Raw genomic sequence first — 15,321 nt, 5'->3', positions numbered from 1 at the left:
AGGACTTGAATTCTGGTTCAGCAGGGTGTATAAGTAAAATAAAGAGATCAGAACAACAGATCAAGATGGTTATTTCTCAAACATAAGTGTATTTGTGAGTCCCATGAAAGTAAAAAAATAGTTAAATGAAACATAGGACATGTTTAAAAGTTTGAAAAGTCTGTTGTATTGGAAAAACATAAACCTGTATTAATACAGATACATGAATTTCCATATTGAACATAGTGAAGACATATATGGTGTTTACTAAATGCCGGCCACAGGTTTAAGCACTTTTCACATCCCAATCTATTTAATTCTCACAGCAACCCTTTCAGATTGGTACTATTATTATCCCCATTTTACAAACAAGGAAGCTAAGGCACACAGCTAGTCAGTGGCAAAGTCAGATTTTAAACTCAGTCTGACCCCAGACAGAATTAGTGTGCTTAAGCACTGGTTAACTTCTTAAAAACGATTTGCTTTGGTGAATTTATCTTTGAATCATTTTGTCATCAAAACTTAAAGATACTTATATTTCAATTAAACAATCTCATTATGAAACCCTTTAATCCATGACCGTCATTTATTGAAGAATATACTATTAATTAATGTGGTTTCTATAAACATTTAGCCTCCTCTATATTTGGCAAACCCATATTACAAGAACTATGCTGGGTACTTTTACACACTGGAGCTTTTTCCAGAGGAAAACATCATTATGTATCATCTAAATAACCTCCATAGTCTACCTGTGACACGTACTGTAGAGCACTGAAAAGGTTCTGCACAGCACAAGTAACTAGTGGTTGAGGTTCTCCCTCAAGGTCATATACAATTCTACAGACAAACCTTGTCAGTTCTACAGCCTGAATCTCTCCCAATTACAATCTTCCTTTTCAACTCTATTGTAACGGCCACAGCACTTCACATCTCCTTACAGCCTCAGACTCCTCCAGTACTCTTTACGGTGGCAGTACAGGGGGATGTGGGCCCAGGGGGCATACTGAGAAGAGTGATTGGGGCCTCTATACATTAAGCTTCATTAGCCCCTCATGTCACCACAAACAGACTTAAAATCTACTTTTTAAAAAAGTGTATTTGCTATATAAATATGGCTGCAAGACAAATACCTTACTCCTTCTAATCAGGTTGCCAACCCAGCCTCTCTCACAGAAACATCTGAAAAACCAGCTCTGACTTCCTACCATACTAAATCAATAATCTTTGTAAAATGCAAATGAAGTCATGTCATTCCTGTTCATCTCTCCAAGACTTAAATTCCTTAGAACATCATATAAAGTGCTTCATGATTTGGCTGCCTCTCCTTCCTTACCTCTTCTATTTGCCCTTGTACATCCAAACCAGCCATATGAATAACTGTATTTCTCTGAACATGCCTTGCTCTTTCAGGCCTTCATGTTTTCCCATGCTACTCCTTTTGTTAGAAACAGCCTCCCCACCACCCTGCTTAGAAACCAGGCTAACTGTGCTCCCAGTATGAGATTCAGCTCAAGCACCATATCCTCCATAAAGCCCTCCTTAAACTTCAGAGATCTTCCCTTCCTTCCAACATTTCTTCTCCTAAAGACAAGATCTAGGATCAACCTCCTCTGAATTACCTTAACACACCAAGTATAAATGCCTCTAGTCTAGTCAGGTCAACATATGATTCAACAGTCCTCACATAGTTCCATTTCCATCTTGTACTCGTTGAAAAACATCAGCTTTACCTTATTTATCACTGTATCCTCACTGCTTAACACAATGCCTGGCACATATAGTTAACATTTAATGAGTTGGAATTAAATTCTCTATACAATGTAGTGATAGATATTTACACTAATGGAAAAATGTAAATAATATTGATAATCATACTCACAGAAGTAAAATATTTAGCCATTGTGGTTTTCATAATAAAATTAAAATACTAAGCTTATGATACAGGCGCATAAAAAATTTTGGACTTTCATGCCTCACTTATTTAAATTCTTAAAATCACACTGTTAGAAAGTGCAGTGGTTCTAATTTAAGAACCCACTGATGCATGCTATATTAGTTCTGTTTATTTGGTCATTGTTAAGTAGAACTTTTTTCCTTTTTAACTACAATAAATTGGTAACTTAATTATGCTAACGTTGTTCATTTTCATTTTTTCCTAAAGGAACGACCACATGTGGAATGAAAAGCATTTTCATTATCCTTTAACAAGATGAATGTCCTATTTTGTGTGATTTGGGGCAGTTTCTTACTCAGACTGCCAGCCTCTTATGAACGTTATGATTTGCAGATGTGTAGTGTGCATTAAAGAACAAGAAGATATCATGAAATATTAGTGACAATTATACACTGGGCAAGGAAACTGGACAATGTTCCAAGGGTTGTAAGGATTGTGGAAATGAATGTTACTCAAAGTAGAGTGGTGATTTATAACCAATTTCCGTCTTCAAATTAGGGCCCAAGTAAAAGAAAATGAAATTTAGCAAAGCATGATGGTGTATCATTTCCTGCAGCAGAAACACCCAGTTGGCCCTGTGCCTTCACTATGTACAGTACAACAAGCAGCAACCTGAGGGAAGCCCACAGGCTCGAAGGGCTACTGGCTGGCTCTTTGTCACCAAATGCAGCAGGTTGAATGCAGACATCACTGTGATATCTTCACCAACAAAACGAGAAGCAAAGAACAGGGGCAAGAGCTGAGTAGGAGAAAAAACAAAAACAAAAACAAAAAAACAAATTAAAACATCACAAATATTAAACACATTAATTGCACAACTGATGGTTACAGTTTTATCTGGAACTGAACACATGCACATATTGCTAATAAATTTCAAATGCCTATTTTTCAGCCGGTGAGCTTACTTTCAATCTAGCTTTATTTGTATCTTAGAGATAAAATACACACTACAAGATAGCAGTGTAATCTGTAAACACAGTCTGCAAGAGGTTGAGAAAAGAGAGGAAGTTTAAAAACAGTTGAAAGGAATTCGCATTTACTGAGTTCATACCATGTGACAGGAACTGTCTGGAGCCTAATATACACGTCGTATCATTTAATTCTTACAATAAACCGAGGAGGTAGATTTTATGCCCCAATACATATGTGAAGAAACTGTGACTCAAAAGTCCAAGGGCACAAAGCAAATAATCAGTGGAAAAAGGACTAGAAAACCCTGTTATATCTGACTGCAAAGCCATGTTCCTTCCTTACACCATGCTGCCTTCTTTCAGCAATTACTGGCAAATCTCCCTCCCTGGAGAAGACTATAAAATAATAAGATTAAGAGACACATTTTGTTAGAATTTCATTTTATTAAATAGAGACCCAGAAAACCTATGGACAATTAACACTTTCAAAACAGCGTTAAGTTTGAATAAAGCATGGCAAATATGAATTTTCATTTAATTATATGATTTATAATTTCTAGGTGAATTCTGTGAATAATATTCATGATTTAGTCATTTTAAAAGTGTAAAATTGTTTTTTAATGTCTTTGGAAATGAATTATGTGGAAGAATCTAAAAATTGTGTAGATATTAAACTTTAGAGAAAAGTTCAATTCTTAGAATTTTCTTAAAAATTTTGTACAATATTTCAATTGGTAAAGATTAACTTTAAATGGAAATGGAAAATACTAGATCAATAAACTTCACATGTGTTATTTCAAATTAGTATTTTAAGTGACTTTAACCATTAAATGCCCAAAAATTAATACAAAATTAATGTCTTGTTCATTTCCTGACCACTTCCCCTGCTCCCCACCCCCAAAAAAAGTCTGTTCCGGACTCTTCTGACCTCCTTGAAGAACAAACATATAATAAACAGTAATATATTTTACTAAATCACTCTGGAGTATATCTGACAGAAATCTGCTTGTATTAACATGCCTGAACTCTGACTTCCCCAAACTAAACTCACTACAAGACTAAAACATTTTTGTGTTACTAACTGGAGACAAAGGGGAGGGAAAAGGAAGGTAAGTATCACAATGCACAGCCCGAAAGAACCATTAAACATAAATAAACATGTCATTTTCACGAGTGACTGCAGAGCAGGGAAAAGAGAGCACTCCTTTGGAGCAGACTACCGACTAATAAAAGATCAAAGGTCTATACCTCACATCACTATAAATAAAAATGTATTTTTTCCTTGTGACCCTTCTCTGTGAGGAATAAAGTGCACACAGTAAATGTAATTACTTAGCAAAGCTGCAGTCTCACTGTGCTTCCACAGCTGACCATAAAATGTCTTCCTATTCTGTTTCATCAACTCCTGTACCAGGCAGCCTGGGCGCCTACCAACCACTGTGGCCATCTGGCTTATGTCAAAGCCAGCGCACAGGAAGAGAGGCAGTGATGTCACTCTGCAGGTCAGGGAAAGAACAAAGATGCATTCTACAATTAAAAACTGAGGGCCACAAATACCGGGAGCCCTCCAGCATGATATGACTGTGTGATTTAATATTCTGACTGCATTGCCTGTATTTCTACCCAAATAGCCAGGGCTCCATCTAGTGGCAAATTAGTTTTGCCCAGTTTTTTGAAAATAGAAGACCCAGAAAGTACAACATTAGCACTAACAAAGTGGGGCAACTAAAATGACTGCTTTTAGAGCACTCTAGTCTTTCTATACTGAAGAATGCAAAAAGCACAATTTGTCACACTGTTCTCTATTTTCTAAACCTAAAAGAATGCATTTCATAGGTTAGGATTTGATATTATCTGAATTATTTTAACGCCTGCATGGATAGTAGAAAAGGATTGAACTTTGTAAAATGCATGCAAATTGGTATTACTCATAAACCACTCTGAAAATGTGTAGCTGAGACATAAAGTGAAAAACAGTTCTAAAGAATGGATGTGTGCATCTGGATGCCTTGGTTATATCAAACTAATATGCTTATACTTCCACAGAACAAAAGAATCATAGTTAATATGGCTCTAACATGTATTTTTATGCTGAAATGGTTTAACAAAATTATTTTTAGCTCATGTTTTCCACCTAATTAATGTTTGCAGTAAATAAAACAAAACACTTTAACAAACAGATCTAAAATACATATGTTTGCATGAAAGATGGCACATCACAATGGATGTGTGTGATCCACGGACACAGACTGTCTGGGTTTGAATGCTGGTCATGCCCATAACCAATTCAGTGACCTTGGACAACTTGCTTACCCTCTCGGGGCCTCAGCTTCCTCGCTTATAAGATAATGATTAAATAAGTTAATTGGTAAAAAGTGCTTGGTACAACTCCTGGGACATAGTATATGCTCAGGAAATGTTAGCTATTATTATTTATGCCAAATATTTGCTACAGTTTTAACTGCATTAATTAGAAAATTGTAACAGTCCATTTATATCCACCCCTTCTTAGAGGTAGCAAGCTATTCTCCAAAGAATCCTATTTAGGTCAGAAAACCACTACTTGATAGATTTCCACAGTAAATTACTCTAATGAAAACAATAGAACAGAGAAATCCTAAAGATAACAGTTGACTGTGCACACAGCATGTGCCATGTACTACTCTAAGCATTTCACATTTATTAGCCCTTTTAATCCCCACAACCTAATGAGGTATATACTATCATTTTCCCTTTTTTAGACACAGAGACTGAGGCATAGGGAGGTTAAGTAAATGACCTAAGGTCTTACACTTAGTAAGGGACAAGGACTTTAAGTAATTGGGTAATCTAATTGATACATGTGAACTCAGGCCATTTACCTCCAATGCCAGTACTCTTGACCACTACACAACTGGCAATGAAAAGCTTTACGATGCACCAACCAACTCTAGATACTCTGATTCCATGTTCCCCTACTAGGTAGCATGATAAACATGTAATAAGGAAACTTAATTCAAGATTACTTGATGGCCAGGCGAGGTGGCTCATGCCTGTAATCCCAGCATTCTGGGAGGCTGAGGCGGGCAGGGAGTTCCAGACCAACCTGACCAACATGGCGAAACTAAAAGTACAAAAGATTAACCAGGCATGGTAGTGGGTGCCTGTAATCTCAGCTACTCAGGAGGCTGAGGCAGGAGAATCGCTTGAACCTGGGAGGCAGAGGTTGCAGTGAGCTGAGATTGTTCACCGCACTCCAGCCTGGGTGACAGAGAAAGACCCTGTCTCAAAAAAAAAGAAAAAGAAGAAGAAAAAGAAAAAAGAAGAAGAAGATTACTTGAAGATTCTCTCCCTTGACATTCTCAGATTTCTAGACTTGATCTTTCTAGTTCCACCACATGCAACTTCAACTGCTTTCACCTTCAAATTTTTTCTCTAAATTCCTTGGATATACCTTTAGAATCTGTAAAGCTAACTCTATGTTAATCTACCAAAACTTCAATATGCTGATAATGTACTTTTGAGGACCAAACAAACTAACAGCTACTTCCACTCTGAGACCCCCAAACTGAAGTTTCAATTTGGCAGCTTTTAACCATTTGTATTTCCTGAACTGTCTGAGTGAAGGCCATTACCAGAAACAATCCTAGTCCAGAAAGAAGCAAACGCTTAGCATTAAACACCCTGTAGGAATCAGGATTGAGCAAGGATCACCAGAAAATCCATAATTCTCCAAGTTTATTCCCAACTTCCTCACTTTTGCATTGCCTTTTATTCAATTACCTACATGGATGAACAACATTTACAGATAATCCATCCACTTTGGCCTCCCAAAGTGCTGGGATTACAGGCGTGAGCCACCATACCCAACCTAATCAACATGTCATTTTTAAAAGCCAGACAAGATGTCTCATGAATCTTCCTAATCTCCCCAAATATCTGGTAGATAATTTTGAAAATAGTGGGCATTTAAAAATACTGACTGCACAATGCCTAGTGAGCAGTATCACATTATGTGTTAAGAACAGAATTAGATTCCGTAATTGTCTATAATTTCCTGCTTAAAACATTTTGATGATTCCCCCTTGTATATCACAGGGTTCTCCAAACCATGTTCTGAGAAATGTAAGATAGCCCTTCAAACAAGTTTAGTAGTCAAATAGTAGTGGAAATGCTAACCAATATAAAGGGTCTGAGAAGTCTTCAGTAGATATGCCTGCTTAACTTTGTCTCAATTGGTGCCTCTGAAATGTTTCTGATCATACAAAATCCCTTTCTGTCCTATCACCCAACCCCCAGAACACATTGTGGTAAATCCTTCTGATAAAGCCCAAATTCCTAAACAAAGTTTCTAAAGTATCTAAAGTTCTACATTCAGCTACTGCTGAACTCTTCAGCCATTTCCCTTGCCATACCTCTAGAACCCACTGCACCCCACACTCCTGCCATACTAACATGGTGGTAATTTTTCTGATAGGTCAGCTGTTTCCTATTTCCACCTCCATGTCTTCATTCCAGACCCTTACTATCTTTGCCACCACTTACAACCTCCACCATTCCTAACTCCTCCAATTCTAGTCCCCAGTATAGTACCAAATATGCTATCATATCCCCATAACAGTTTTCAGCGTACTGATTTGCTTAGATCTCTCCCTCTTCTAGATTATAAACTCCTTAACGACAGTGACAGTGTCTTTCATCCCTGCATCCCAGTACCTGGCACATAACAGTCATTCATTTATTGAGTGAAAGACTACGAAAATGACTGATTATATGTTCAGGATATGACTATATTGTTCAGGATCATCATTTCCAATGCTGCTGTCTCTGCCATCTCAACTGCTAATAATGCTTAAAGGTAATAATTTGAATTAAAATATATTATACAATTATTAGTTCCTATGAAGATGTGGGAAGTTGCAAATGTAACCTGACTTGAAATCCAAAAATAATTTAAATGCCCTATTTTGGTCAAAAATCTGTACTTCTTCATCTCCCCCGTGAATTCTAACATCCAAAAATTTGATTAAAGTTAATTGGCTAGGGTTTTGTTTTAGGTTTATCTTTTTTCCCTTTTACTTTTTTCCCTGTAGTTGAACAATAATCTTCCAAAAAGAGATGGTATAAAAAGTAATCTAGAGAACTCACAAAGCTAATAATTAGCTCCAGAATAAGTGAGCTGATGGTACTAGTGGTTTTAAAGTGTCAAACCTAAAGGTCGAATCCCTTCCCAATAAATGCCAAAGGAATGTCCACATCAGTGGTTTTTCACAAGCTAGTAAAATGCTCCCCTCCACCACACCCAGAACTGTAGGAGCCAACAGTTTGGAGTTTTGTTAAATAATGACAAAAAAAAGTCTCAAAACCCTAATCTCACCATAATATCAGAAAAGAAAGATTATACTGACACCAAGAACTAAGAAAGTGATCTCAAGATAAAAAACATCCTTTTAAGTAGAATATGTTTAGTTTTGTGGGGGAGAATTTTCATTGTTGCTATTTTTTAATGTTACTATGAACAGAAGAAAATTCATCACGGGAACCACTAATCTATATAATATAGTTCTATAACAATATCTTTGTTTTTATCAACCCAGTGCCTAGCAGTTTATGCTCAACTAGTGTTTGTTGAGTGAACTGATCAATCATTTAGCTACTGCTTGAAATCCATAGCTCATTGGCTAGAATTTGACATTCCTTTTGTTAAACAGAGATCCTTTTGTGATTGTATTTGTTTTAAGAAACAACAGAATCCTGGCTATTCAGAATGTTTAGTCGATCTTTCAAGTGATTTTAAGAGATAATTTTTTTAACTTACTCAATTCATCTATATAAATTCCTACTACATGGAAAACAATGTATCAGGTGCTGATGAACATGCAAAGATGTAAGACATAGTCTGTGCTGTTAAAAAACATATTAGCTTAAGTGGGAACATAAGACATAAGCTAAATGAATTAACAGGGGTAGAAATCAAGTGCTATGGAATTTCAGAGGAAAGAGAATTGCTTCCAGCTTTAGGAGAGGGAGTGGCAGGGACATACCGGAGTTTGGAACCAAAGAGAAGTTGTATGAAGGAAGACTTTCTATTTGTATTCTTTCATCTCTATATCTCTAGGGTTACCCATTCTTAAGCTTTTGGATCTCAGGATTCCTTACACTCCCCAAAATTATCAAGGACTCCTCCCAAAGTGCTGGGATTACAGGCGTGAGCCACCGCGCCCGGCCAAAATGACTATTCTTAAAATAGTAAAACTTTAGTTTAACCCGAAAGCTTAAATAAATACATTTATAAAAATGACATTTATAATGAAAATTAACTATATTACCAAAAATAAAAATATATGTATAATGGAAAGAGTTTTATATTTTTGTAAATCTCTTTTTATTATCTAGCTTAATAGAAAACAACTGAATTCTCATCTCTGCTTCTGCAATCGATGTGTTGTGATATGTTGTTTTGGTTGAAGTACATAAGTGAAGAAAATCTAGATTCATACAAATAAGTAGCTGGAAAGGGGAGGAGTATTTTAATAACCCTTTCAGATAATTGTATGTTTTATTCTTTGTTATCACACCGAAGATCAACAAATGGTAGTCTGAAACCATATCAATGAACTTCTCATCCTGTTACATTAAAACCCGTTGGTCTATCTTGCATTTTGAATGGACCTTCTAATATTGCATGATTTTGTAATATCCTGCACTGCTCCTTTGGAAAATATTGGTTCACCGAGTTACACAGATCTTTCGTATGTTGAAACATTTCATAACATGATATCAAAACACCATACTCATTAGTATCATCACTGATTTTATCAGAAAAGTTTTTAAATATTGAGAAGCTGTCAAGCTCACAGTAGGAGATGCAAGTTTTCCAAAATTTCCATGTAGATTTTATCTATTCTTACAACTTCAACCATCACTTCTTGATAGATGAATACAAAGGTCTAGCACCAACTTTGAACCAAGCTCTAATGCTTTATCTTCTAACATCCACTAGATAATATCAACTTGCATTTGCACAGTATGTTATTATTTACAAGGCATTTTCATATATATTATGATAAAGTCTTTTAACCTTATAATAAAGGCTTTAGTCTCCCTGTATATTGTTATTGAATATTTGCATGTATACATCTATGATGAGATTATTAACAATAATCATTTTTGAGCACCTGTACTGTGTATATGTGTATGTGTGTGTGTATATATATGTGTGTAACCTCATTTAATCCTCATATCAACCCTGAGCTAGGCACTCCTATATGTAGTAGTCATTATTACTCTGTACACAGTAATTCTGGCTCTCCATCTTCCAGGCATATGGTAGGAATGCACTTTCTGGCCCCCTTGTGGTTGGGTGGGAACATGTGGCTGGCTAGCTCTGGGCAATAAATTGTGAGCAGAAATGATTATGTGAATTGCTTCCAAGCCAGAGCACTTAACTGTTGGTGCGAGACCCTCCAGAGCTTTCTTTCCCTCTGCAGCAGGGACCAGCAATGTTCTATAATTAGATCGTGGCTGCTCCATTAGTCGTGATCCTGGGATAAGGAGATATGGAGCAGAGCTCCCATCTGGACCACAGTGAACACATAGTACAAACAAGAACTAAACTTTCCGCATTTCAAGTCATTGAATTTGGGGGCTATTTGTTCCAATAGAAACTGAAGTTTAGAGAATTACCTGGTTGAGGTTATATGGTCAGTAAATTATGGAGCCAGAATTTTAACTAAACTTTAATCTCTTCTATTACATTCCAAACTCCTCAAGGACAGAGGCCCTTGTGCCCCCAGATTGATGTCCTTGTTTTAGAAAACAACAGACTCTGTAAGGATGAAAAGTCTAATGCCAAGAACTGTGAGACCACTTCCAAAAGTCCGTAGTTTCTCTCTCATTAGTCATCCCTTCTATCCTAAATATCCCAAAGAGATTCTTAATTTAGTCAGAAGATGCGGCTGCCCTCTCATATTCAAACATTAAAGGCCAGGAGACAGCTACTTTACTTCGATCACTCAGAGCTCACAAACTTGTCTCAACACCAAAAACTAAAGATTTTCCTCAGCTGCAAAAGTGACTGAGTAGCTTCTGGTCACAATAAAATGACAAGGTAAAGATCTTATTTCCTGAAGCAACTGAAAGTTTCTTGGACACTAAGCACATTCACTGTAGCTTTCTTAGTGATCTAACAAGTCAATGCCTAAATCCACACCTTATAGATAGAATGTTTGATTTAAAATCAATCAACAAATACAAGGAAAATCAATCCATTTGCCATGATGATAGAAAAATGTCTGTTTCTTCCAATAGCTGAGATCATGATCCCAGAACTAATGAGAAAGAACCACATTAATAGCTCACATTGTGACCTGGAAGTAATCAATGTGTACATAGTCATAACAATATAAGCTTTTAGAGACAACCTATGGACAAATATTTGACTGTGATTTCAGAACAGACTATGAGCATTAGCAGCTTCATATTGTGAAACAAAAAGTATACAGCAACAAAATGTAAAGAAGGCTGGACAGAAAGGCGGAGGAAAGATTCAGGGTATCAGTTTCCTCTCTTATAAAGTAGAGGGTTAGAAGACACCAACTAGACTGGGAAACACTAACTGATCCCTAGAATCCATGCTTCCTTCTTCTTATTAGCAATAGAACCCCCTGAAATTTTAACTGAACATACAGCCTCATTTCTCAGCTTCCTTTGCAGCTAGATGTGAACATGATACTAAGTTGTGGAAAAACGGAATGTAATTCAGTATCATGTATGATTTTTCAGGTCATCTCCTTTAAAGACAAAGTCACTTGCTTTGGATTTCCTCTTCCCTCCTGAGAAATGGCAACAACTGCATCAGTACGCTTGAACCCTGAGAAGGAAGGCACTTGATGAGGAAGACAAACCTAACAGGTCATGAGGCAAAGCTATTCACCAGCCCAACCTTGGACTAGTATATGAAAGGGAAACTTCTACTTTCGGTAAGTTGCTCCACTTGTAATCTCTTTGTCAGAGCAGCTTAGCCTGTAAGTCTAACAATGGTACACAAAAAGGTGAAGAGATAGCAGATAAATACTTATATTCTGTAACTGGTTATTATCTGAAACTGATGCACCAATAAATAGCACTATAACTATATTAACCAAAATTATGAAAGTAACTAGTAGAATAATGATTTTAAAATATGACTTCAGAGGAGTGAGACAGAAATAGAAAGAGGTGGAGTTGTAGGCAGGTTTTTTCACCTTAGTTCCCCTGTACCAAGAGCCATGTGCAGGTCTTTTATAAAAATAAAGCTTATACAAAAAAAAAAGATCCAGTGTCTCAATAGACCATTTTATCTAAAGAAAAATCCTGCGAATGCAAGCCAACTAAATCCTATGCCTGAGACTATAAACTACAGTATCTATATCACTAAAAGACTATTTTTAGTGAGCTAAATATAAGCCTTAAAAATGCAGATCCTTAAATCATATTTCATATATTTTAAGTCAGAACTTTGCCACCCATTCATGAAATAAAAAGTTTTAGCACTGGAAATTACAAGTAAATATCTGTTCTTGTATCTGAATTTTTGTATCCCTCCTCATAAGTTTACATACTGTTGCAGAAAATAGAAAATTATTAAATAAAATTATAATGATGGCTTGCATCTGATGTAGCAGATAAAAGAGAAGTTTTATGAAAATTGACTCCTTATATTCCACTAAAAAGTGTATTTAATGACTTCCATCAACTATCCTTTGACATCATGTTGGGCTTAGGAGGGAGGAAAAGTCCTGAATGAGATCATAAAGTAGAAGAAATTAAATATTTTGCAAAATTTCCACTTTGTCCTATACTATTTTTCTTCATGAATTTTAGGTGATTAAAAGATGTTTTTCAAAGAATCTGAGTGTTCCACATGTACTTCACACTGCTTATTATATCCCAAACTCAAATCATGTATTACTTTCTTTCTTCATTAATTAATCTGTCTGTATTTCCTTGTTAGAAAGTAGTTCCTTCAGCAGGGTGTGGTGGCTCATGCCTTTAATCCCAGCACTTTGGGAGGCCAAGGCGGGAGGATGGCTTGAGCTCAGGAGTTTGAGACCACTCTGGGCAAAATGGTGAAACCCTGTTTCTACCAAAAAGACAAAAATTAGCCAGGCATGGTGGCATGCACCTGTGGTCCCAGCTACTCAGAAGGCTGAGGTGGGAGGATTGCTTGAACCCAGGAGATCAAGGCTGCAGTGAGCCAAGATTGGGCCACTGCACTTCAGCCTGTGTGACAGTGAGGCCCTGACTCAAAAGAAAAAAAAAAATAGTAGACCCATCTATCCAGGCACTAAAACCTCAAACCTGGGAGTCACCCTCAATTCCTTTCTACTGTAACCATTCATATCCAAACAATATTAAGTACTGTCAATTTTTTTCCAAGGTACTGCTCAAATACATCCCTTTCATCTCCCATCTACAATAAGTAATGGCCTCTTATTGGTCTTTCTGCCTTCAATCTAATTCCCCTCACATTCACCCTCCATACTACTGCAAAATGCTGTGTACTAGATCTGACCATGCCATAAACCTGCATAACATGCTTCCATGGCTCATTAGAACCTACAGGGGAAAGAAATCCAACCAATGTATCCTGATATTAAAGACCTATCAGGTTCGTTTCTTTCCCTCTGTATAGAACCTCAATCCTCAACACTCTCCGGTACACTATATGCTTCATGAACGTTCTTGTCCCTTACTTTAGTTCTACGACTTCACACGATGATGCCTAACCCGTAGTAGGCATTCAGTAAATATCTGTCAAATAAATATAATGTTCTCATGATAGCCAACCATTTATAGTTTCCTATACAGTCTTGTCTACCCTCACCATATGACCCACATCCTCCATCTCATATGCAGAATGGACTCTTTTTTAAATTTTTACTTTAAGTTCCGGGGTACATGTGCAGGATGTACAGGTTTATTACACAGGTAAACGTGTGTCATGGTGGTTTGCTGCGCCTATCAGTCCATCACCTAGGTATTAAGTCCAGCATGCATTAGCTATTTTTCCTAATGCTCTCCCTCCCCCTACCCCATCCTCCAACAGGCCCCATTGTGTGTTGCCTCCCTCCCTGTGCCCATGTGTTTTCATTGTTCAGCCCCCACTTATAAGTGAGAACATGTGGTGGTTGGTTTTCCATTCCTGCATTAGTTTGCTGAGGATAATGGCTTCCAGCTCCATCCATGTCCCTGCGAAGGACATCATCTTGTTCCTTTTTGTGGCTGCATAGTACTCCATTATTTTTTAACCTTCAAACACAGTTTAGGTATCATCTCTTCTGGGCAGAATATTATTTACAAATCATTTATATTTATGATATACTTAGAAATCATTTCTTTCACAATTGTCCCCCACTTCCTTCTCCCTATCACTTCCATGGGAAAATTAATCAGCTCTTCCTCTACGCTACACCCTACTTCAGGGTCTCTATTATTGCAGTTTGAAGTTTAGGTTTATAAATCTGCTTCTCTTTTAAACTCCTTGAGAGTAGTCAGTGGCCTTTCACCTCTGTAAAATAAAGGCTCAATAAATGTTTCAATATCATTGAACAAATGGCACTTCCTGTTTTCCTTCATCTTTGCGCATAGTGTCCTAGTTCCCAGGGACTAGAGTATCCTGTATTGCTGTCTAGGCAGTGCAGAATACAGGAAACAGTCCAAACTGGGTTCAAATTCCTGACTCTATCATTTAACCAGCTGATATATTTTAAGCAATTTAGTTACTGTCTAAGATCCTCAGCTTCCTATGGATCTCTATAGATCCTGTTTCCTCACTTGTATAATGTGGATCATAACATGTACTTCATTAAGTTTTGGAAGAGTTAAATGAGAGAATGTTTTTGAAAGCATCTAGAAGCATGCTTAGTGAGTTTTACTTCCCTTATGGAGATTGAAAAGTAAGAAGAGGTTTAAAAGAGAGAAAGAGAATGGATGTGTGGCTGTGGCACATGTACGCATGTGTGTGAGTGTTGGAGGGTTTAATTAATTTATTTTTGCACAGGGAAAGAATGAGGTGATTGCCTAACATACAACTCAACTAAGATTACTTTTTCCATTTCAACAATTATGTTTTAGTGACTGTCAGAGAAATCATTATATTTGACAAAAAAGAAATTTCAAATTTTGTGACCAACTATTTCAGCGAATCATGTAGAGTGATCCAACTCTGTGTACGCATGAAACAAATACACTAATAAAACAAGTATTTGACAAAATAAACAGTTGGTCAACTCCAATGTGAATAGCACAATAGAAATTATAAAACGTTTATTGCAATTCAACTAAAACTGCCAATATCGCTCACTCTCATTCAAAAACAAATCTGTTCTAGGGCTTATAACTAATTGTGCCTTGTGACCCTGAGAATTATCTATGACATTACAGGTCTTGAATTCCTAGCAATAACCTTGTGACTGATATAATTTATCACCTGAATTTGTGGTAAATTCCTTT

The 15,321-nt window shown here is 36.8% G+C and overlaps 1 protein-coding gene across 3 annotated transcripts in view; it reads right to left on the bottom strand.

Annotated features, from left to right (window-relative positions):
• The window catches only part of MSRB3 (methionine sulfoxide reductase B3), a 185,731-nt gene that overhangs the window by 152,715 nt on the left and 17,695 nt on the right, over positions 1-15,321 (bottom strand). For 2 of the 3 annotated variants that reach the window (XM_011976563.1, XM_011976565.1), the window contains exon 2: positions 2,549-2,675. In XM_011976563.1, coding sequence (XP_011831953.1) covers positions 2,549-2,624 — 76 coding nt within the window. In that variant the 5' untranslated portion in view covers positions 2,625-2,675. Of the gene's footprint in view, positions 1-2,548; positions 2,676-4,179; positions 4,344-15,321 lie in introns of all 3 variants that reach the window. The other variant, XM_011976564.1, reaches the window with a different exon arrangement.

Source organism: Mandrillus leucophaeus, unplaced genomic scaffold (assembly GCF_000951045.1).
Source record: "Mandrillus leucophaeus isolate KB7577 unplaced genomic scaffold, Mleu.le_1.0 Scaffold169, whole genome shotgun sequence".
In the NCBI taxonomy this organism is placed as follows: Eukaryota; Metazoa; Chordata; class Mammalia; order Primates; family Cercopithecidae; genus Mandrillus; species Mandrillus leucophaeus.
Note: the sequence above shows the minus strand (reverse complement) of the source record. Positions and strands in the feature narration are given on the sequence as shown.